Here is a 25,526-nt window from a genome sequence, read left to right on the forward strand (position 1 = left end):
TGAATCTAAAAGTATAAGCTACACAAGCAAAGAAGAATATCAGCGTGCCTTTATCATATTGTTGGAATAGTATTTGCTTCTAAGGTTAAAATTGTCACTTAATTTATATGGGTAAATTAGTAATTTAACTTTTTACTTAAAAGTGTTCCCACTTTTAGTATATAAATAATATATATATATATGATAAATAATTTTTTTAATCTTGTATATACAATATTTTTTTCTAAACCCCTAGCTCTACCCTGATTCAATCTATAAAAGTTTTTTTTAGTCTACACTACATCTTTTAATGATATGCAACAGTCCAAACAGACTATAAATTAAAGAGTCTATAATTAGTGGGTTCACCTCTTGTTGACATAGCATATCTCCCTAGTCTTTTCTCCTATCCACTTGTAAACCCTCATAGATAGGGCAGTTCATTCAATCTAAAAGTAGAAACTACACAAGCAATTAAAGAAGAATATCAGCGTGCCTTTATCATATGTAAAACATGCATTTTTACATTGACGACCGGGGCAGCGGCGGAACCAAAATTTATTCGTATCAAAAAACTTATTCGTCTTCTTCACATAACCTTCACCATTGTTGCTTGTCATGATTAAAAATAGGTATAGGTTGAAAATTTTTGGCATTGGTTAATAGAAGCCCAAGAATGGGTTAAAAGGAGCCCACGCATTAAGATTAAACATGGGTTAAATAAGAGCTCGGGTGTTAAAAAAAAACATGAGTTAAAACTAGCATTGGAGCTAATGTGATGTGTTACAAGTTTGCATGACTTAAAACTGACATTAATTAAAAGTGGCCCAAACATAAGTTAAAAAAAGAGTTTTTATTTCAATAAAGATACAGCAACAAGAGTTTTTAACAAACGCTTAAATTTGGCCTCAACGGTCACTTTAACAGTTCAACTTACCAAATGATCATTCCCGACACTAACCTCCTCCTTCTAGTTTCCCTTTCTCCGTTCCTTCCCCCGGGACGGCCAGGCCAACAACTTGTGACTGATTCGTCTACTTCCCCTTCTATTCTCTTTTATTCTTATTCCTGATCATATTACCACTCTCTTCCCACACTTTGCCATGTCAGTGTCTGATGTCCAAGAGTGTCTAGATGATCATTTGATAAGTTGAAGTATTTAAGTAACAACCGAGACCAATTTTAAGTGTTTGTTTATGTATTTTATAAAAAAATATACTAAATTAATCATAATAGTTTAATATGGTTTGATTAATCGATCTAATTTTATAGAAGTACAAAACTTCTCCTTCAAAAAAAGGACAAAAGTCATGAAAGAGATTTATTCCTTTTAGGAGTCTTTTTCCTTCCTTCAAGAAATAGGGTCCTAATATATTAAATATTCAGGGCAAAATCCTAACAGATATATATATTTACTTTATTTTTTAACTGCTAAGCTTAAATTATTTAATTTGACGTAAACATCGAAATGCTAGTCCAAACGGTAACATGTATACAGTAGTTTTATAGTCAATCTCTTCCTCGGTTTTCTTCATATAGATCTTTAGCAGGTATAACATCTTCTATTTTCTTTGGAAATTGAATACTTTAATAGCCCAAGCAAATATGAAGGCAAAAAGTACAGGATATGCAACAATCACAACTCCAACTACTCCAAGAAAATCATGCTTGAACCCGAAGTAACGTCTCAAGAATTGTTCCACTGTTTCATCATCAGTTATTTTGTTTTGGAGGTCTCCAAATTGTGATGCAACCAAACCATACAAAGTCCAGGCAACAGGACAAGCCCAATAGTACCATCTCCACCATATGGGCATACGCTGTTTTTCAACGAAGAAAACATGTCATTTTCAAGCTCTAAATTGATGTTCATGTAATAAAAATGAAAGTGTTTTAAGAACTTACAGGTCGTTTCACATGGCAATGAAGAAGACAATGACAATTTGCGCAATATTTTGATTTGGAGTAACAGCAACGCTCATCATACCATAAAAGGTGAAGTACAAGAAAGTGAAATACGTGATGAACAAATACCAAAAGAACTTGGTTACTGTCCATTCAAATCCAATCATAGCATAGACAATGGCGCCATAGACAACAGCTTGCACAAAGACATACGGCATTTCAATGAAAACCTGCAAGATAATTAAATAAAATTATGTGTAATTTAGACTATTTTACTAGAAATTGGCTTATAAGAAGTTAAATTCTCTACTCACTTGTCCAAAGGCATAGGGGAAGGCAGAATACATTCCAGCAGCTCTTTCTCTATAAAATACTGTACGCTCAACGGCTACAACGGGCAGCACTGATGCTGTATTTTGAAAACCAAGAAAGAGAACAACAGCATACATTGATCCCATAGCGTTAAATAGATCTTGGTTGCTACCCCTGTAACAAAAAAAAAAAAGAAGCTTTTAGCATTAAGAATTTAGTAATTTCCAGATTATATGAGTACTTGTTTCGTCTCATAGGTTTTGACTTACACTTTAGTACCAAGATCCCAGAACATTGTCCCTATGGCCAAGGCCACGAAGATTGTAAAGAGAAATCTGATTGCAGTATAAGCAGGATTACGCCAGTATGACCAGTGTTGCTTCGAAAGGCAAGCCATACATTGGGTCCAAAATGGCTGTGCGTATTGGCTGTCAAAATGCAGGTCTTTCGTACCTGGACGAGGAGCGTTGAGTTCACTAATCAACACTTTATTCCTCCTGTAAAGATCTGATCTCTTGTACAAATCAGCAAAATCCACTCCCAACATCATTTCCTGAGCCGAGGTTGTGACTTCTAACATCCAAGTGGCTGGATTGTAACCATCTTGTATTTTACTTACCCCAGACATTAACTGAATGTAAGAAATATTAGTTTAGTATTTAATCGAAAAAGGGAAAGCTCTTGATCACATAGACAATTTACCTCAAAGTATTTGATCAAATGGCAAGAACGGTGACCCAATGGACCAACATATATCTCTTGTCCTCCTCGTTTCATTAGAAATAGCTGCAAAGAGTGGTGTTTATATTAGTATGCAATGTCAAACGAGAAAGAAGAACACATTATTAGATTGATAGAGTTCAAAAAGGTATTAAATTCACCTCATCAAATGATTCAAAAATGTCAATACTAGGTTGATGGATGGTACAAACAACGGTTCGTCCTGTGTCAACAGTGTTCCTAACAGTTCTCATCACAATCGCAGCAGCCCTTGCATCCAGACCTGAAGTTGGTTCATCCATGAAAATGATAGAGGGGTTCGCCACTAGTTCCACTGCAATGGTCAACCTTTTGCGTTGCTCAGTTGAGAGACCGTTAACTCCTGGCAAACCAACTAATGCTGATCTTAATACTGTAAGCTCCAAAAGTTCCATAACTTCCTCGACAAACATCTGCAGAAGGATAATAAATAGGAAATGTGATATGATTTCTACCTTCTTTGTTGTGTTTAACGGATTTTTGGGCGAGAGATTCATGTTATGGAAGGAAATTTTCAAAAGTTGCAAACCTTTCTAGTCTTTTCATCAACATCATGAGGTAAACGCAGCCAAGCTGAGAATACTAATGACTCATGAACTGTAACATAAGGTGAATGGATATCATTCTGCTCACAGTATCCAGATATACGTGCGAATGTTTCGTGCTTCTTAGGATAGCCAGAGATCTTAATACCACCCTCAATATATCCTCCTGTTTTTCTTCCAGCCAATACATCCATTAATGTTGTTTTTCCAGCCCCACTAACTCCCATCAAAGCTGTCAAAACACCGGGCCGGAAAGCTCCATTGACACCCTTCAGAAGTACCAATCTATCTTCAGTGGCGCCCTGATCTCTCATTTCCTGCAAGTATCATTGGAAAGTTCAGTAATATATTGTTGAAATGCAGAATTAGCATCAGTAGTTACTGATCAATAAAAATTCCTGGCTAGTTACCTGAGGCATGTCAACAGAGTATATAACTTCATCAAAGGTGATGGAATGCGGTTCAAATGGAAGAACCGTTCCCTTTTTCTTACTCTGACTCTCACTATTGTACTGTTCTTTCTCATTGCTAGTTGTTTTGGCATCTTCACTGTCTTTTGGTATCATAGCTTGCAGCTTGCCAATTGCTGTAGAAAATCATACTAAAAATTCATTCTTTGTGCCTTAGGGAAAATTAAATGTAGAAACTCGAGAGATACTCACGGTTGACATAAGCAAGTGCAAGACTGTAGGAGATGTTAAAGAGGATTGCGAATCCAATAAGTGCACCAATACCTATCCAGTACCAGTATGCATATGGAAAGAACCCTCGAGATCTTACAACTGCAACTCCAAGTGGCTCAATTCCGTTTGGTGCAATTTGTTTCCACTCTTTCCCATCAAATTCATTCACAAAAATTGAATTCGTAGAATACATCAATGGCGAAGACCAGTAACCCCATATCCACCATTTTTTAACATTATCTACAACATTAGCCATAGACTATTAACACTAGTTGGTTTAGGCAAGTCAAAAGCTTCTACAGACATAAAAATCACCAAATATACCTTGCGAAAGAACGAATCCACCCAATGCAAATTGTAAAAGGAGAGCAAATGTTCCAAATGTATTAGCTATTCCCATGGTCCGTCCAACTGCCCCAATGAAGCGGAACAATCCTGATGCCATCTGGTTTCCTAATATGAGTAGCAAGAAATGTTTGAACAATCTACAAAAATATACTATTGTCTAGTAATCACGAGAAAAAGGAACCTGATCTTTATCCTACATCATCTTTTTCTTCCCTTACCTTACAGGATTCGGATCAAATCCAATGACATAGTAAGTGAGGAACACCCATAGACCAACTTCAACAAATGTTATAGGGATTTTGAGCATCCATGAGGGAATTGCATAAGCCCATGAAGGGAAAAAGAGAAGGTCCCTTTGCTTGTAGAAGACAGGAAGTTTATAAATTGTCATGGCTATCTCAGACATTCCATTAAACATATTCATAACAACCGCAAAAAAGAGGGCACCAGCATATATTCCTCCATCATCCATACTATCACGAGACATCTCAGTTCGGAAAAAGAGGGTCATTGTCACGAGCGCCATAATTGAAAGCTGAAAACATATCAAAACAAAGAGGCATTAGCACTTGCAAGTAAATATGATGAGATAGAGACCGGAAAACACAAATTTATAAGACAAAATTGCCACCTGAGTGAACTTGAAGATGTAAACAAATGAGTTCCTCTTCATTAGCAAGAATTCTCTTTCAGTGCAGATCCTTAAGAGTTCTTTCTTCCCTATACCATACTTTTGAGTTGTCAAAGCAGCAGGATGGCTTTTGCTCTTGTCATATGAAGCTGCAAGCTCATTCGCAAGTTTCCTCCCAACATGGAATGATTGATATGTCTCAGCAAATTCTTTTGATGTGATATACCTGTAAGTCTCATCCCTCCTCACCCAATATTGTTGCTGATCCATCTTTGATGTCACCTGCAAAGAGTTCAAATTTGCACCATCAGAAGGGAAACTGGATCTAGGCTTCTCAACCTTATTAGTCGTAGGCCATTGTAAGACATACTTCTTGCAAGAAGTCGGCCACGCCTTTTCTATCTGGGCATTTGAAACCCATGGACTCGAAGAAGCCAAGGACGTCCTCTCGCGGACCCTGATAAACAATTTGCCCATCTGATAACAGAATAATCTCATCAAACAAGTTGTAGGTCTCGGGTGCTGGCTGCAGGAGAGATATCACAGCAGTTCCATTCAAGATTTGCACAGATTGTCTTAGAGAGTTCACAATGGAGTAAGTGGTAGAACTGTCCAATCCAGTTGAGATTTCATCCATGAAAAGTGCCTTTGACGGTCCAACGAGCATTTCACCTGTTGTCACACGCTTCTTTTGTCCTCCTGAAATACCCCTTATCATTTCATCTCCCACCATTGTATCTGCGCAAATATCCAGCCCCAACAGCTACAGATGGAATACACAAATCACTTTGTTATCAAATTTCTTCTACCTTTTCATTATGGAAAATGAAGAGAAAATTATTGGACATAATTTTTATTACCTTAAGAACATAATCTGTAACAACATTGGCCTCTTGTCCCTCTGTTGCTGCTGCCTACGTTGTCACAAAATAATTGTGGTTATAAGCATTTGCCTTCAGGAAAGCAAGTTTTCAACTTGGTTCAATTACTAACAAATTGCTACGGATACCAGCTAATTTTTGGTATTGTCTTTTCCTTTTACTTTCCTCGGAAAGGTATTATGTGCTCTTTTTAGGAATTAGTAGACTTGTTTTCTTTTTTCTTTTTTTTCTAAAACCTTTACCGTTTATACTATTCTTCAATTTGTTTCAAACAGTTTCTCCTTTGTAATTTTGTATCCGGTCTGTAAAGGTAGGTGGCGAGATTGTCTGTAAAGGTAGGTGGCGAGATTAGTAGCTGAAAAGATTGGGAGCCTACATATAAGGGGTAAGTATCTCTTAATGGTCTGAGACCTTTTGGGGAAAACCGTGCGGGCTTGGCCCAAATGGGATAATATCACACCACGTTAAGAGTATCATTGGGTCGTTTTAGCCCAACAATTGGTAGCAGAGCTAAGGTTCAACAAGACAAGTATGGTGATGATAGAGTGATGTTGGGGGGCTCGATTTGATTACCCTTACGAGCTTGGAGATGCGCATACAAGAAAAAGCTAGTTGCGGGCTTCGTTGTCATAGGTACTTTGATGATTTGGGTGGCATACAATGAATCTTGAAAATTGACGCGTGGATCGTGGTAATAGGCCACGTGGAACTTGGTTTAAGGGGGAGACCTGTGTATCATGTTAGTGGGCCACGTTCTAAAGGGAGATTGTTGGGTGAACAAACAAAGTCCCGCATCGGTAGCTGTAAAGATTGAGAGCCTACATATAAGGTATAAGGATCTCTTGATGGTATGAGATCTTTTGGGGAAAATCGTGCAAGCTTGGTCCAAAGCTAACAATATCACACAATGTTAAAAGTATCATTGGGAGTTTTAGTCCAACAACATCTAAACATTATATAGTAATAGTCTTTTACCTTCATGAAGATGTCAATATCAGGATCTGGCTTAATTTTAGCTGCTTTCTCTCTTCTTGACAGTTCAACCAACATATCTGCAAAATTGTTCCAAGAAACATCAGTTGATATATCTATGTTAGTTAAATCTCAACACAAAATGCTAACCATAACGAGAGCCAACTCCCTGGCATCTGGCAGAGAATTCCAACGTTTCTCGCACAGTCATTTCTCCAATGTGTAAATCATGCTGGCTAATATAAGCAGCAGTTCTTTGTGGCACAAATTCATTCATTTCATGTCCATTGTAGGTCACTTTCCCAGCAACCTGATTTACACAAAAAATGGTAACTAATCTTTATATTCTCAGTACATATAACTTAATCTGATTAATATGTAGAACTAATGATCTTACCTTAAGGGCAGGGTCAAGCTTTCCAGCCAAAGCTAATAAAAGAGTAGTTTTACCAGAACCTGGAGGTCCTAAAAGCAAAGTCATTCTGCAAGGCTTAATGATACCACTCACATCATTAAGAATAGTGAGTTTCCTTTTTTGATTTGGTAGGATATGGAAAGAGGTCAACATTGTCTATGAACCCCAAAAGAAGAAAAAAATGTTAGTTTCAAACACCCTTTTGGTAAAAGAGAATGTGAGATTTGAAATTAAGAATTTCTTTTAGATTTTTACCTCAAGAAAATTAGTCATGAAGTTGGTAAATGTAGGCAAAGCTCTGCTTCCTATATATGCATCTGCCTCAATATTTAGATGCTCATATCTTACTTCTATTGATGGCAAATCTATCCCAACTCTGTAAAAAGAAAAAAAAAAAGAAGCAAAGTCAAACCACTTAAATTAAGGGGGAAAAGAACAACTAAAAGCGCAGCCCGGTGCACTAAGCTCCCGCTATGCGCGGGGTCCGGGGAAGGGCCGGACCACACGGGTCTATTGTACGCCGTCTCTATTCTAAGCAAGGGGAAAAGAACAGCTACTCATAGATAAACCACACTATAACAACTATTGCGTCTCTATTCTAAGCAAGTCGGACCCCGACTATGTGAATCATCATTGTCCATGGCGCTCCATTTAAGCACGCCTCAGTTAAAAATTATAAAAACTAGTTTTTTTCAAGTTGAAGAGAGCCTTGGCGCAACGGTAATATATGCGCTGTGTGACCAGGAGGTCACGGGTTCAAGCCGTGAAAACAACCTCTTGGAGAAATGCAAGGTAAGAATGCATAAATAAGGCTCAATGTGGTCCGACCATTCCCTAGATACTGCGCATAGCGGAAGTTAGTGCATTGAACTACCTTTTTCCTCTAACACTACAAGATCTCTAGACTCGCTAATAACATATAAATCTCTAACATGGCTCGAAGACTCCTAACAAACGTTGAACCTAAAGTAAATATACTAATATTACTGAAATTTAATCTCGATTACTTGGTATCATCTATATAGATCTTTTTTGTCCAACAATATAATATAGCCCAAAGAAGGAAAAACCACACATACAGAGAGGACAAAAAGATGCATTCACTTACCTGTCAATTCTTTGCCTGAGTTTCAACAAGAATTTCTCATTATCCTCATTGGCGATTTTCACAAGCCTTTCAAGCAAGTTCTTTCTTTCTTGAAAACCAAGATCATGTATATCAACTTCAGCAGCAGCACCTTGAGATCCAAATAAGAGACCTTTTCTTAAACGATTAAATGTTGGAAGTTTTTCAAGAGCTGCCCATTTAAGAGCCTCTTCATCATCTTCATCTCTCGACGAACGACTAAAAATCTCCACACCATTGTTCCTCCATATAGAGTTAGTACTATTCACACTTAACTTTAAGCTCCCTCTCAAACTACTCCCTCTCAAATCACTTATATTTGCTGGCTCCATTTTGAACCAATAACCACTTAATCAAAATGCAAGAAATTCTAGCTCTTTTTCTTCTTCTTATATACTGATGCTTAATTGAATTTCTTAGGAAAACTTCTTGAGTTTCTTCTTGTGTCCACTGTCTAAGCCTAAGTTAGAGTGTTATTAAAGTTTGAAGCTAAAGGAGTTATTATATAGCAGCAAAAGAAGCTAAATTAAGAAGCCGGGCTATTTAATAGTAGTTATTTTGGTTTTAGGAAAATTTCATTTTGCAAAAATGCTTTCTCTAATTAGGTATTGTTGAATAGATACATTAAAAAGTACTGCATTAAAATCATCAGCCACTAGTTATAAAAATGTTAAGAACGTCATACATGGTCAGATATGGACCAGTAATCAGTATTATTGGTCATTCTGGTTATATTGTAGTCTATCAACAATAGAAAACTGTCAAATTTCTCTTTTAGAGTTCATATGCTTAAGATTTGACATTTGGAACTAAATGAATTGGGTTACTCCTATATATTTATCTTGGAGACAAAATTTTCATTAGGGATAAGAAAAAGTAAATTTGTGAAGAAGTCAAAAGGAATTCAACATATACATACATACATACATATATATATATATATATATATATATATATATCCCGATTTTTTTAACCTTGTATACACAATGTAAATTTCTAAATCCCTAACTCTACCCCTGATTCAGTCTAAAAGTTTTTTTTAGTCTACACTCCATCTTTTAAAGATATACCTAGTCTCTAAATAGTGGGTTTACTTCTTGTTTGCATAGCATTATATTCCTAGTCTTTTCTCCTATCCAGTTATAGACCCTCATAGATGGGGGAGTTCATTGAATCTAAAAGTATAAGCTACACAAGCAAAGAAGAATATCAGCGTGCCTTTATCATATTGTTGGAATAGTATTTGCTTCTAAGGTTAAAATTGTCACTTAATTTATATGGGTAAATTAGTAATTTAACTTTTTACTTAAAAGTGTTCCCACTTTTAGTATATAAATAATATATATATATATGATAAATAATTTTTTTAATCTTGTATATACAATATTTTTTTCTAAACCCCTAGCTCTACCCTGATTCAATCTATAAAAGTTTTTTTTAGTCTACACTACATCTTTTAATGATATGCAACAGTCCAAACAGACTATAAATTAAAGAGTCTATAATTAGTGGGTTCACCTCTTGTTGACATAGCATATCTCCCTAGTCTTTTCTCCTATCCACTTGTAAACCCTCATAGATAGGGCAGTTCATTCAATCTAAAAGTAGAAACTACACAAGCAATTAAAGAAGAATATCAGCGTGCCTTTATCATATGTAAAACATGCATTTTTACATTGACGACCGGGGCAGCGGCGGAACCAAAATTTATTCGTATCAAAAAACTTATTCGTCTTCTTCACATAACCTTCACCATTGTTGCTTGTCATGATTAAAAATAGGTATAGGTTGAAAATTTTTGGCATTGGTTAATAGAAGCCCAAGAATGGGTTAAAAGGAGCCCACGCATTAAGATTAAACATGGGTTAAATAAGAGCTCGGGTGTTAAAAAAAAACATGAGTTAAAACTAGCATTGGAGCTAATGTGATGTGTTACAAGTTTGCATGACTTAAAACTGACATTAATTAAAAGTGGCCCAAACATAAGTTAAAAAAAGAGTTTTTATTTCAATAAAGATACAGCAACAAGAGTTTTTAACAAACGCTTAAATTTGGCCTCAACGGTCACTTTAACAGTTCAACTTACCAAATGATCATTCCCGACACTAACCTCCTCCTTCTAGTTTCCCTTTCTCCGTTCCTTCCCCCGGGACGGCCAGGCCAACAACTTGTGACTGATTCGTCTACTTCCCCTTCTATTCTCTTTTATTCTTATTCCTGATCATATTACCACTCTCTTCCCACACTTTGCCATGTCAGTGTCTGATGTCCAAGAGTGTCTAGATGATCATTTGATAAGTTGAAGTATTTAAGTAACAACCGAGACCAATTTTAAGTGTTTGTTTATGTATTTTATAAAAAAATATACTAAATTAATCATAATAGTTTAATATGGTTTGATTAATCGATCTAATTTTATAGAAGTACAAAACTTCTCCTTCAAAAAAAGGACAAAAGTCATGAAAGAGATTTATTCCTTTTAGGAGTCTTTTTCCTTCCTTCAAGAAATAGGGTCCTAATATATTAAATATTCAGGGCAAAATCCTAACAGATATATATATTTACTTTATTTTTTAACTGCTAAGCTTAAATTATTTAATTTGACGTAAACATCGAAATGCTAGTCCAAACGGTAACATGTATACAGTAGTTTTATAGTCAATCTCTTCCTCGGTTTTCTTCATATAGATCTTTAGCAGGTATAACATCTTCTATTTTCTTTGGAAATTGAATACTTTAATAGCCCAAGCAAATATGAAGGCAAAAAGTACAGGATATGCAACAATCACAACTCCAACTACTCCAAGAAAATCATGCTTGAACCCGAAGTAACGTCTCAAGAATTGTTCCACTGTTTCATCATCAGTTATTTTGTTTTGGAGGTCTCCAAATTGTGATGCAACCAAACCATACAAAGTCCAGGCAACAGGACAAGCCCAATAGTACCATCTCCACCATATGGGCATACGCTGTTTTTCAACGAAGAAAACATGTCATTTTCAAGCTCTAAATTGATGTTCATGTAATAAAAATGAAAGTGTTTTAAGAACTTACAGGTCGTTTCACATGGCAATGAAGAAGACAATGACAATTTGCGCAATATTTTGATTTGGAGTAACAGCAACGCTCATCATACCATAAAAGGTGAAGTACAAGAAAGTGAAATACGTGATGAACAAATACCAAAAGAACTTGGTTACTGTCCATTCAAATCCAATCATAGCATAGACAATGGCGCCATAGACAACAGCTTGCACAAAGACATACGGCATTTCAATGAAAACCTGCAAGATAATTAAATAAAATTATGTGTAATTTAGACTATTTTACTAGAAATTGGCTTATAAGAAGTTAAATTCTCTACTCACTTGTCCAAAGGCATAGGGGAAGGCAGAATACATTCCAGCAGCTCTTTCTCTATAAAATACTGTACGCTCAACGGCTACAACGGGCAGCACTGATGCTGTATTTTGAAAACCAAGAAAGAGAACAACAGCATACATTGATCCCATAGCGTTAAATAGATCTTGGTTGCTACCCCTGTAACAAAAAAAAAAAAGAAGCTTTTAGCATTAAGAATTTAGTAATTTCCAGATTATATGAGTACTTGTTTCGTCTCATAGGTTTTGACTTACACTTTAGTACCAAGATCCCAGAACATTGTCCCTATGGCCAAGGCCACGAAGATTGTAAAGAGAAATCTGATTGCAGTATAAGCAGGATTACGCCAGTATGACCAGTGTTGCTTCGAAAGGCAAGCCATACATTGGGTCCAAAATGGCTGTGCGTATTGGCTGTCAAAATGCAGGTCTTTCGTACCTGGACGAGGAGCGTTGAGTTCACTAATCAACACTTTATTCCTCCTGTAAAGATCTGATCTCTTGTACAAATCAGCAAAATCCACTCCCAACATCATTTCCTGAGCCGAGGTTGTGACTTCTAACATCCAAGTGGCTGGATTGTAACCATCTTGTATTTTACTTACCCCAGACATTAACTGAATGTAAGAAATATTAGTTTAGTATTTAATCGAAAAAGGGAAAGCTCTTGATCACATAGACAATTTACCTCAAAGTATTTGATCAAATGGCAAGAACGGTGACCCAATGGACCAACATATATCTCTTGTCCTCCTCGTTTCATTAGAAATAGCTGCAAAGAGTGGTGTTTATATTAGTATGCAATGTCAAACGAGAAAGAAGAACACATTATTAGATTGATAGAGTTCAAAAAGGTATTAAATTCACCTCATCAAATGATTCAAAAATGTCAATACTAGGTTGATGGATGGTACAAACAACGGTTCGTCCTGTGTCAACAGTGTTCCTAACAGTTCTCATCACAATCGCAGCAGCCCTTGCATCCAGACCTGAAGTTGGTTCATCCATGAAAATGATAGAGGGGTTCGCCACTAGTTCCACTGCAATGGTCAACCTTTTGCGTTGCTCAGTTGAGAGACCGTTAACTCCTGGCAAACCAACTAATGCTGATCTTAATACTGTAAGCTCCAAAAGTTCCATAACTTCCTCGACAAACATCTGCAGAAGGATAATAAATAGGAAATGTGATATGATTTCTACCTTCTTTGTTGTGTTTAACGGATTTTTGGGCGAGAGATTCATGTTATGGAAGGAAATTTTCAAAAGTTGCAAACCTTTCTAGTCTTTTCATCAACATCATGAGGTAAACGCAGCCAAGCTGAGAATACTAATGACTCATGAACTGTAACATAAGGTGAATGGATATCATTCTGCTCACAGTATCCAGATATACGTGCGAATGTTTCGTGCTTCTTAGGATAGCCAGAGATCTTAATACCACCCTCAATATATCCTCCTGTTTTTCTTCCAGCCAATACATCCATTAATGTTGTTTTTCCAGCCCCACTAACTCCCATCAAAGCTGTCAAAACACCGGGCCGGAAAGCTCCATTGACACCCTTCAGAAGTACCAATCTATCTTCAGTGGCGCCCTGATCTCTCATTTCCTGCAAGTATCATTGGAAAGTTCAGTAATATATTGTTGAAATGCAGAATTAGCATCAGTAGTTACTGATCAATAAAAATTCCTGGCTAGTTACCTGAGGCATGTCAACAGAGTATATAACTTCATCAAAGGTGATGGAATGCGGTTCAAATGGAAGAACCGTTCCCTTTTTCTTACTCTGACTCTCACTATTGTACTGTTCTTTCTCATTGCTAGTTGTTTTGGCATCTTCACTGTCTTTTGGTATCATAGCTTGCAGCTTGCCAATTGCTGTAGAAAATCATACTAAAAATTCATTCTTTGTGCCTTAGGGAAAATTAAATGTAGAAACTCGAGAGATACTCACGGTTGACATAAGCAAGTGCAAGACTGTAGGAGATGTTAAAGAGGATTGCGAATCCAATAAGTGCACCAATACCTATCCAGTACCAGTATGCATATGGAAAGAACCCTCGAGATCTTACAACTGCAACTCCAAGTGGCTCAATTCCGTTTGGTGCAATTTGTTTCCACTCTTTCCCATCAAATTCATTCACAAAAATTGAATTCGTAGAATACATCAATGGCGAAGACCAGTAACCCCATATCCACCATTTTTTAACATTATCTACAACATTAGCCATAGACTATTAACACTAGTTGGTTTAGGCAAGTCAAAAGCTTCTACAGACATAAAAATCACCAAATATACCTTGCGAAAGAACGAATCCACCCAATGCAAATTGTAAAAGGAGAGCAAATGTTCCAAATGTATTAGCTATTCCCATGGTCCGTCCAACTGCCCCAATGAAGCGGAACAATCCTGATGCCATCTGGTTTCCTAATATGAGTAGCAAGAAATGTTTGAACAATCTACAAAAATATACTATTGTCTAGTAATCACGAGAAAAAGGAACCTGATCTTTATCCTACATCATCTTTTTCTTCCCTTACCTTACAGGATTCGGATCAAATCCAATGACATAGTAAGTGAGGAACACCCATAGACCAACTTCAACAAATGTTATAGGGATTTTGAGCATCCATGAGGGAATTGCATAAGCCCATGAAGGGAAAAAGAGAAGGTCCCTTTGCTTGTAGAAGACAGGAAGTTTATAAATTGTCATGGCTATCTCAGACATTCCATTAAACATATTCATAACAACCGCAAAAAAGAGGGCACCAGCATATATTCCTCCATCATCCATACTATCACGAGACATCTCAGTTCGGAAAAAGAGGGTCATTGTCACGAGCGCCATAATTGAAAGCTGAAAACATATCAAAACAAAGAGGCATTAGCACTTGCAAGTAAATATGATGAGATAGAGACCGGAAAACACAAATTTATAAGACAAAATTGCCACCTGAGTGAACTTGAAGATGTAAACAAATGAGTTCCTCTTCATTAGCAAGAATTCTCTTTCAGTGCAGATCCTTAAGAGTTCTTTCTTCCCTATACCATACTTTTGAGTTGTCAAAGCAGCAGGATGGCTTTTGCTCTTGTCATATGAAGCTGCAAGCTCATTCGCAAGTTTCCTCCCAACATGGAATGATTGATATGTCTCAGCAAATTCTTTTGATGTGATATACCTGTAAGTCTCATCCCTCCTCACCCAATATTGTTGCTGATCCATCTTTGATGTCACCTGCAAAGAGTTCAAATTTGCACCATCAGAAGGGAAACTGGATCTAGGCTTCTCAACCTTATTAGTCGTAGGCCATTGTAAGACATACTTCTTGCAAGAAGTCGGCCACGCCTTTTCTATCTGGGCATTTGAAACCCATGGACTCGAAGAAGCCAAGGACGTCCTCTCGCGGACCCTGATAAACAATTTGCCCATCTGATAACAGAATAATCTCATCAAACAAGTTGTAGGTCTCGGGTGCTGGCTGCAGGAGAGATATCACAGCAGTTCCATTCAAGATTTGCACAGATTGTCTTAGAGAGTTCACAATGGAGTAAGTGGTAGAACTGTCCAATCCAGTTGAGATTTCATCCATGAAAAGTGCCTTTGACGGTCCAACGAGCATTTCACCTGTTGTCACACGCTTCTTTTGTCCTCCTGAAATACCCCTTATCATTTCATCTCCCACCATTGTATCTGCGCAAATATCCAGCCCCAACAGCTACAGATGGAATACACAAATCACTTTGTTATCAAATTTCTTCTACCTTTTCATTATGGAAAATGAAGAGAAAATTATTGGACATAATTTTTATTACCTTAAGAACATAATCTGTAACAACATTGGCCTCTTGTCCCTCTGTTGCTGCTGCCTACGTTGTCACAAAATAATTGTGGTTATAAGCATTTGCCTTCAGGAAAGCAAGTTTTCAACTTGGTTCAATTACTAACAAATTGCTACGGATACCAGCTAATTTTTGGTATTGTCTTTTCCTTTTACTTTCCTCGGAAAGGTATTATGTGCTCTTTTTAGGAATTAGTAGACTTGTTTTCTTTTTTCTTTTTTTTCTAAAACCTTTACCGTTTATACTATTCTTCAATTTGTTTCAAACAGTTTCTCCTTTGTAATTTTGTATCCGGTCTGTAAAGGTAGGTGGCGAGATTGTCTGTAAAGGTAGGTGGCGAGATTAGTAGCTGAAAAGATTGGGAGCCTACATATAAGGGGTAAGTATCTCTTAATGGTCTGAGACCTTTTGGGGAAAACCGTGCGGGCTTGGCCCAAATGGGATAATATCACACCACGTTAAGAGTATCATTGGGTCGTTTTAGCCCAACAATTGGTAGCAGAGCTAAGGTTCAACAAGACAAGTATGGTGATGATAGAGTGATGTTGGGGGGCTCGATTTGATTACCCTTACGAGCTTGGAGATGCGCATACAAGAAAAAGCTAGTTGCGGGCTTCGTTGTCATAGGTACTTTGATGATTTGGGTGGCATACAATGAATCTTGAAAATTGACGCGTGGATCGTGGTAATAGGCCACGTGGAACTTGGTTTAAGGGGGAGACCTGTGTATCATGTTAGTGGGCCACGTTCTAAAGGGAGATTGTTGGGTGAACAAACAAAGTCCCGCATCGGTAGCTGTAAAGATTGAGAGCCTACATATAAGGTATAAGGATCTCTTGATGGTATGAGATCTTTTGGGGAAAATCGTGCAAGCTTGGTCCAAAGCTAACAATATCACACAATGTTAAAAGTATCATTGGGAGTTTTAGTCCAACAACATCTAAACATTATATAGTAATAGTCTTTTACCTTCATGAAGATGTCAATATCAGGATCTGGCTTAATTTTAGCTGCTTTCTCTCTTCTTGACAGTTCAACCAACATATCTGCAAAATTGTTCCAAGAAACATCAGTTGATATATCTATGTTAGTTAAATCTCAACACAAAATGCTAACCATAACGAGAGCCAACTCCCTGGCATCTGGCAGAGAATTCCAACGTTTCTCGCACAGTCATTTCTCCAATGTGTAAATCATGCTGGCTAATATAAGCAGCAGTTCTTTGTGGCACAAATTCATTCATTTCATGTCCATTGTAGGTCACTTTCCCAGCAACCTGATTTACACAAAAAATGGTAACTAATCTTTATATTCTCAGTACATATAACTTAATCTGATTAATATGTAGAACTAATGATCTTACCTTAAGGGCAGGGTCAAGCTTTCCAGCCAAAGCTAATAAAAGAGTAGTTTTACCAGAACCTGGAGGTCCTAAAAGCAAAGTCATTCTGCAAGGCTTAATGATACCACTCACATCATTAAGAATAGTGAGTTTCCTTTTTTGATTTGGTAGGATATGGAAAGAGGTCAACATTGTCTATGAACCCCAAAAGAAGAAAAAAATGTTAGTTTCAAACACCCTTTTGGTAAAAGAGAATGTGAGATTTGAAATTAAGAATTTCTTTTAGATTTTTACCTCAAGAAAATTAGTCATGAAGTTGGTAAATGTAGGCAAAGCTCTGCTTCCTATATATGCATCTGCCTCAATATTTAGATGCTCATATCTTACTTCTATTGATGGCAAATCTATCCCAACTCTGTAAAAAGAAAAAAAAAAAGAAGCAAAGTCAAACCACTTAAATTAAGGGGGAAAAGAACAACTAAAAGCGCAGCCCGGTGCACTAAGCTCCCGCTATGCGCGGGGTCCGGGGAAGGGCCGGACCACACGGGTCTATTGTACGCCGTCTCTATTCTAAGCAAGGGGAAAAGAACAGCTACTCATAGATAAACCACACTATAACAACTATTGCGTCTCTATTCTAAGCAAGTCGGACCCCGACTATGTGAATCATCATTGTCCATGGCGCTCCATTTAAGCACGCCTCAGTTAAAAATTATAAAAACTAGTTTTTTTCAAGTTGAAGAGAGCCTTGGCGCAACGGTAATATATGCGCTGTGTGACCAGGAGGTCACGGGTTCAAGCCGTGAAAACAACCTCTTGGAGAAATGCAAGGTAAGAATGCATAAATAAGGCTCAATGTGGTCCGACCATTCCCTAGATACTGCGCATAGCGGAAGTTAGTGCATTGAACTACCTTTTTCCTCTAACACTACAAGATCTCTAGACTCGCTAATAACATATAAATCTCTAACATGGCTCGAAGACTCCTAACAAACGTTGAACCTAAAGTAAATATACTAATATTACTGAAATTTAATCTCGATTACTTGGTATCATCTATATAGATCTTTTTTGTCCAACAATATAATATAGCCCAAAGAAGGAAAAACCACACATACAGAGAGGACAAAAAGATGCATTCACTTACCTGTCAATTCTTTGCCTGAGTTTCAACAAGAATTTCTCATTATCCTCATTGGCGATTTTCACAAGCCTTTCAAGCAAGTTCTTTCTTTCTTGAAAACCAAGATCATGTATATCAACTTCAGCAGCAGCACCTTGAGATCCAAATAAGAGACCTTTTCTTAAACGATTAAATGTTGGAAGTTTTTCAAGAGCTGCCCATTTAAGAGCCTCTTCATCATCTTCATCTCTCGACGAACGACTAAAAATCTCCACACCATTGTTCCTCCATATAGAGTTAGTACTATTCACACTTAACTTTAAGCTCCCTCTCAAACTACTCCCTCTCAAATCACTTATATTTGCTGGCTCCATTTTGAACCAATAACCACTTAATCAAAATGCAAGAAATTCTAGCTCTTTTTCTTCTTCTTATATACTGATGCTTAATTGAATTTCTTAGGAAAACTTCTTGAGTTTCTTCTTGTGTCCACTGTCTAAGCCTAAGTTAGAGTGTTATTAAAGTTTGAAGCTAAAGGAGTTATTATATAGCAGCAAAAGAAGCTAAATTAAGAAGCCGGGCTATTTAATAGTAGTTATTTTGGTTTTAGGAAAATTTCATTTTGCAAAAATGCTTTCTCTAATTAGGTATTGTTGAATAGATACATTAAAAAGTACTGCATTAAAATCATCAGCCACTAGTTATAAAAATGTTAAGAACGTCATACATGGTCAGATATGGACCAGTAATCAGTATTATTGGTCATTCTGGTTATATTGTAGTCTATCAACAATAGAAAACTGTCAAATTTCTCTTTTAGAGTTCATATGCTTAAGATTTGACATTTGGAACTAAATGAATTGGGTTACTCCTATATATTTATCTTGGAGACAAAATTTTCATTAGGGATAAGAAAAAGTAAATTTGTGAAGAAGTCAAAAGGAATTCAACATATACATACATACATACATATATATATATATATATATATATATATATATATCCGATTTTTTTAACCTTGTATACACAATGTAAATTTCTAAATCCCTAACTCTACCCCTGATTCAGTCTAAAAGTTTTTTTTAGTCTACACTCCATCTTTTAAAGATATACCTAGTCTCTAAATAGTGGGTTTACTTCTTGTTTGCATAGCATTATATTCCTAGTCTTTTCTCCTATCCAGTTATAGACCCTCATAGATGGGGGAGTTCATTGAATCTAAAAGTATAAGCTACACAAGCAAAGAAGAATATCAGCGTGCCTTTATCATATTGTTGGAATAGTATTTGCTTCTAAGGTTAAAATTGTCACTTAATTTATATGGGTAAATTAGTAATTTAACTTTTTACTTAAAAGTGTTCCCACTTTTAGTATATAAATAATATATATATATATGATAAATAATTTTTTTAATCTTGTATATACAATATTTTTTTCTAAACCCCTAGCTCTACCCTGATTCAATCTATAAAAGTTTTTTTTAGTCTACACTACATCTTTTAATGATATGCAACAGTCCAAACAGACTATAAATTAAAGAGTCTATAATTAGTGGGTTCACCTCTTGTTGACATAGCATATCTCCCTAGTCTTTTCTCCTATCCACTTGTAAACCCTCATAGATAGGGCAGTTCATTCAATCTAAAAGTAGAAACTACACAAGCAATTAAAGAAGAATATCAGCGTGCCTTTATCATATGTAAAACATGCATTTTTACATTGACGACCGGGGCAGCGGCGGAACCAAAATTTATTCGTATCAAAAAACTTATTCGTCTTCTTCACATAACCTTCACCATTGTTGCTTGTCATGATTAAAAATAGGTATAGGTTGAAAATTTTTGGCATTGGTTAATAGAAGCCCAAGAATGGGTTAAAAGGAGCCCACGCATTAAGATTAAACATGGGTTAAATAAGAGCTCGGGTGTTAAAAAAAAACATGAGTTAAAACTAGCATTGGAGCTAATGTGATGTGTTACAAGTTTGCATGACTTAAAACTGACATTAATTAAAAGTGGCCCAAACATAAGTTAAAAAAAGAGTTTTTATTTCAATAAAGATACAGCAACAAGAGTTTTTAACAAACGCTTAAATTTGGCCTCAACGGTCACTTTAACAGTTCAACTTACCAAATGATCATTCCCGACACTAACCTCCTCCTTCTAGTTTCCCTTTCTCCGTTCCTTCCCCCGGGACGGCCAGGCCAACAACTTGTGACTGATTCGTCTACTTCCCCTTCTATTCTCTTTTATTCTTATTCCTGATCATATTACCACTCTCTTCCCACACTTTGCCATGTCAGTGTCTGATGTCCAAGAGTGTCTAGATGATCATTTGATAAGTTGAAGTATTTAAGTAACAACCGAGACCAATTTTAAGTGTTTGTTTATGTATTTTATAAAAAAATATACTAAATTAATCATAATAGTTTAATATGGTTTGATTAATCGATCTAATTTTATAGAAGTACAAAACTTCTCCTTCAAAAAAAGGACAAAAGTCATGAAAGAGATTTATTCCTTTTAGGAGTCTTTTTCCTTCCTTCAAGAAATAGGGTCCTAATATATTAAATATTCAGGGCAAAATCCTAACAGATATATATATTTACTTTATTTTTTAACTGCTAAGCTTAAATTATTTAATTTGACGTAAACATCGAAATGCTAGTCCAAACGGTAACATGTATACAGTAGTTTTATAGTCAATCTCTTCCTCGGTTTTCTTCATATAGATCTTTAGCAGGTATAACATCTTCTATTTTCTTTGGAAATTGAATACTTTAATAGCCCAAGCAAATATGAAGGCAAAAAGTACAGGATATGCAACAATCACAACTCCAACTACTCCAAGAAAATCATGCTTGAACCCGAAGTAACGTCTCAAGAATTGTTCCACTGTTTCATCATCAGTTATTTTGTTTTGGAGGTCTCCAAATTGTGATGCAACCAAACCATACAAAGTCCAGGCAACAGGACAAGCCCAATAGTACCATCTCCACCATATGGGCATACGCTGTTTTTCAACGAAGAAAACATGTCATTTTCAAGCTCTAAATTGATGTTCATGTAATAAAAATGAAAGTGTTTTAAGAACTTACAGGTCGTTTCACATGGCAATGAAGAAGACAATGACAATTTGCGCAATATTTTGATTTGGAGTAACAGCAACGCTCATCATACCATAAAAGGTGAAGTACAAGAAAGTGAAATACGTGATGAACAAATACCAAAAGAACTTGGTTACTGTCCATTCAAATCCAATCATAGCATAGACAATGGCGCCATAGACAACAGCTTGCACAAAGACATACGGCATTTCAATGAAAACCTGCAAGATAATTAAATAAAATTATGTGTAATTTAGACTATTTTACTAGAAATTGGCTTATAAGAAGTTAAATTCTCTACTCACTTGTCCAAAGGCATAGGGGAAGGCAGAATACATTCCAGCAGCTCTTTCTCTATAAAATACTGTACGCTCAACGGCTACAACGGGCAGCACTGATGCTGTATTTTGAAAACCAAGAAAGAGAACAACAGCATACATTGATCCCATAGCGTTAAATAGATCTTGGTTGCTACCCCTGTAACAAAAAAAAAAAAGAAGCTTTTAGCATTAAGAATTTAGTAATTTCCAGATTATATGAGTACTTGTTTCGTCTCATAGGTTTTGACTTACACTTTAGTACCAAGATCCCAGAACATTGTCCCTATGGCCAAGGCCACGAAGATTGTAAAGAGAAATCTGATTGCAGTATAAGCAGGATTACGCCAGTATGACCAGTGTTGCTTCGAAAGGCAAGCCATACATTGGGTCCAAAATGGCTGTGCGTATTGGCTGTCAAAATGCAGGTCTTTCGTACCTGGACGAGGAGCGTTGAGTTCACTAATCAACACTTTATTCCTCCTGTAAAGATCTGATCTCTTGTACAAATCAGCAAAATCCACTCCCAACATCATTTCCTGAGCCGAGGTTGTGACTTCTAACATCCAAGTGGCTGGATTGTAACCATCTTGTATTTTACTTACCCCAGACATTAACTGAATGTAAGAAATATTAGTTTAGTATTTAATCGAAAAAGGGAAAGCTCTTGATCACATAGACAATTTACCTCAAAGTATTTGATCAAATGGCAAGAACGGTGACCCAATGGACCAACATATATCTCTTGTCCTCCTCGTTTCATTAGAAATAGCTGCAAAGAGTGGTGTTTATATTAGTATGCAATGTCAAACGAGAAAGAAGAACACATTATTAGATTGATAGAGTTCAAAAAGGTATTAAATTCACCTCATCAAATGATTCAAAAATGTCAATACTAGGTTGATGGATGGTACAAACAACGGTTCGTCCTGTGTCAACAGTGTTCCTAACAGTTCTCATCACAATCGCAGCAGCCCTTGCATCCAGACCTGAAGTTGGTTCATCCATGAAAATGATAGAGGGGTTCGCCACTAGTTCCACTGCAATGGTCAACCTTTTGCGTTGCTCAGTTGAGAGACCGTTAACTCCTGGCAAACCAACTAATGCTGATCTTAATACTGTAAGCTCCAAAAGTTCCATAACTTCCTCGACAAACATCTGCAGAAGGATAATAAATAGGAAATGTGATATGATTTCTACCTTCTTTGTTGTGTTTAACGGATTTTTGGGCGAGAGATTCATGTTATGGAAGGAAATTTTCAAAAGTTGCAAACCTTTCTAGTCTTTTCATCAACATCATGAGGTAAACGCAGCCAAGCTGAGAATACTAATGACTCATGAACTGTAACATAAGGTGAATGGATATCATTCTGCTCACAGTATCCAGATATACGTGCGAATGTTTCGTGCTTCTTAGGATAGCCAGAGATCTTAATACCACCCTCAATATATCCTCCTGTTTTTCTTCCAGCCAATACATCCATTAATGTTGTTTTTCCAGCCCCACTAACTCCCATCAAAGCTGTCAAAACACCGGGCCGGAAAGCTCCATTGACACCCTTCAGAAGTACCAATCTATCTTCAGTGGCGCCCTGATCTCTCATTTCCTGCAAGTATCATTGGAAAGTTCAGTAATATATTGTTGAAATGCAGAATTAGCATCAGTAGTTACTGATCAATAAAAATTCCTGGCTAGTTACCTGAGGCATGTCAACAGAGTATATAACTTCATCAAAGGTGATGGAATGCGGTTCAAATGGAAGAACCGTTCCCTTTTTCTTACTCTGACTCTCACTATTGTACTGTTCTTTCTCATTGCTAGTTGTTTTGGCATCTTCACTGTCTTTTGGTATCATAGCTTGCAGCTTGCCAATTGCTGTAGAAAATCATACTAAAAATTCATTCTTTGTGCCTTAGGGAAAATTAAATGTAGAAACTCGAGAGATACTCACGGTTGACATAAGCAAGTGCAAGACTGTAGGAGATGTTAAAGAGGATTGCGAATCCAATAAGTGCACCAATACCTATCCAGTACCAGTATGCATATGGAAAGAACCCTCGAGATCTTACAACTGCAACTCCAAGTGGCTCAATTCCGTTTGGTGCAATTTGTTTCCACTCTTTCCCATCAAATTCATTCACAAAAATTGAATTCGTAGAATACATCAATGGCGAAGACCAGTAACCCCATATCCACCATTTTTTAACATTATCTACAACATTAGCCATAGACTATTAACACTAGTTGGTTTAGGCAAGTCAAAAGCTTCTACAGACATAAAAATCACCAAATATACCTTGCGAAAGAACGAATCCACCCAATGCAAATTGTAAAAGGAGAGCAAATGTTCCAAATGTATTAGCTATTCCCATGGTCCGTCCAACTGCCCCAATGAAGCGGAACAATCCTGATGCCATCTGGTTTCCTAATATGAGTAGCAAGAAATGTTTGAACAATCTACAAAAATATACTATTGTCTAGTAATCACGAGAAAAAGGAACCTGATCTTTATCCTACATCATCTTTTTCTTCCCTTACCTTACAGGATTCGGATCAAATCCAATGACATAGTAAGTGAGGAACACCCATAGACCAACTTCAACAAATGTTATAGGGATTTTGAGCATCCATGAGGGAATTGCATAAGCCCATGAAGGGAAAAAGAGAAGGTCCCTTTGCTTGTAGAAGACAGGAAGTTTATAAATTGTCATGGCTATCTCAGACATTCCATTAAACATATTCATAACAACCGCAAAAAAGAGGGCACCAGCATATATTCCTCCATCATCCATACTATCACGAGACATCTCAGTTCGGAAAAAGAGGGTCATTGTCACGAGCGCCATAATTGAAAGCTGAAAACATATCAAAACAAAGAGGCATTAGCACTTGCAAGTAAATATGATGAGATAGAGACCGGAAAACACAAATTTATAAGACAAAATTGCCACCTGAGTGAACTTGAAGATGTAAACAAATGAGTTCCTCTTCATTAGCAAGAATTCTCTTTCAGTGCAGATCCTTAAGAGTTCTTTCTTCCCTATACCATACTTTTGAGTTGTCAAAGCAGCAGGATGGCTTTTGCTCTTGTCATATGAAGCTGCAAGCTCATTCGCAAGTTTCCTCCCAACATGGAATGATTGATATGTCTCAGCAAATTCTTTTGATGTGATATACCTGTAAGTCTCATCCCTCCTCACCCAATATTGTTGCTGATCCATCTTTGATGTCACCTGCAAAGAGTTCAAATTTGCACCATCAGAAGGGAAACTGGATCTAGGCTTCTCAACCTTATTAGTCGTAGGCCATTGTAAGACATACTTCTTGCAAGAAGTCGGCCACGCCTTTTCTATCTGGGCATTTGAAACCCATGGACTCGAAGAAGCCAAGGACGTCCTCTCGCGGACCCTGATAAACAATTTGCCCATCTGATAACAGAATAATCTCATCAAACAAGTTGTAGGTCTCGGGTGCTGGCTGCAGGAGAGATATCACAGCAGTTCCATTCAAGATTTGCACAGATTGTCTTAGAGAGTTCACAATGGAGTAAGTGGTAGAACTGTCCAATCCAGTTGAGATTTCATCCATGAAAAGTGCCTTTGACGGTCCAACGAGCATTTCACCTGTTGTCACACGCTTCTTTTGTCCTCCTGAAATACCCCTTATCATTTCATCTCCCACCATTGTATCTGCGCAAATATCCAGCCCCAACAGCTACAGATGGAATACACAAATCACTTTGTTATCAAATTTCTTCTACCTTTTCATTATGGAAAATGAAGAGAAAATTATTGGACATAATTTTTATTACCTTAAGAACATAATCTGTAACAACATTGGCCTCTTGTCCCTCTGTTGCTGC

The 25,526-nt window shown here is 36.9% G+C and overlaps 1 protein-coding gene and 2 pseudogenes across 1 annotated transcript; all 3 read right to left on the reverse strand.

Annotated features, from left to right (window-relative positions):
* Nucleotides 1-1,451: 1,451 nt before the first annotated feature.
* LOC142179015 (pleiotropic drug resistance protein 1-like) lies at nucleotides 1,452-9,034 on the reverse strand (annotated as a pseudogene).
* Nucleotides 9,035-11,177: 2,143 nt separating this feature from the next.
* On the reverse strand, nucleotides 11,178-18,760 carry LOC142179014 (pleiotropic drug resistance protein 1-like; annotated as a pseudogene).
* Nucleotides 18,761-20,848: 2,088 nt separating this feature from the next.
* Nucleotides 20,849-25,520, reverse strand: LOC142179017 (pleiotropic drug resistance protein 1-like). The gene is given in 14 exon segments (XM_075248823.1): nucleotides 20,849-21,289; nucleotides 21,350-21,567; nucleotides 21,652-21,823; nucleotides 21,919-22,280; nucleotides 22,352-22,435; nucleotides 22,531-22,821; nucleotides 22,938-23,270; nucleotides 23,364-23,539; nucleotides 23,616-23,876; nucleotides 23,961-24,121; nucleotides 24,203-24,519; nucleotides 24,616-24,897; nucleotides 24,986-25,378; nucleotides 25,476-25,520. Coding segments are annotated over 13 exon segments (3,315 nt in total). The 5' UTR covers nucleotides 25,349-25,378; nucleotides 25,476-25,520; the 3' UTR covers nucleotides 20,849-20,994.
* Between the last annotated feature and the right edge of the window lie 6 nt (nucleotides 25,521-25,526).

This window comes from Nicotiana tabacum, unplaced genomic scaffold, assembly GCF_000715075.1.
Source record: "Nicotiana tabacum cultivar K326 unplaced genomic scaffold, ASM71507v2 Un00171, whole genome shotgun sequence".
Taxonomy (NCBI): domain Eukaryota; kingdom Viridiplantae; phylum Streptophyta; class Magnoliopsida; order Solanales; family Solanaceae; genus Nicotiana; species Nicotiana tabacum.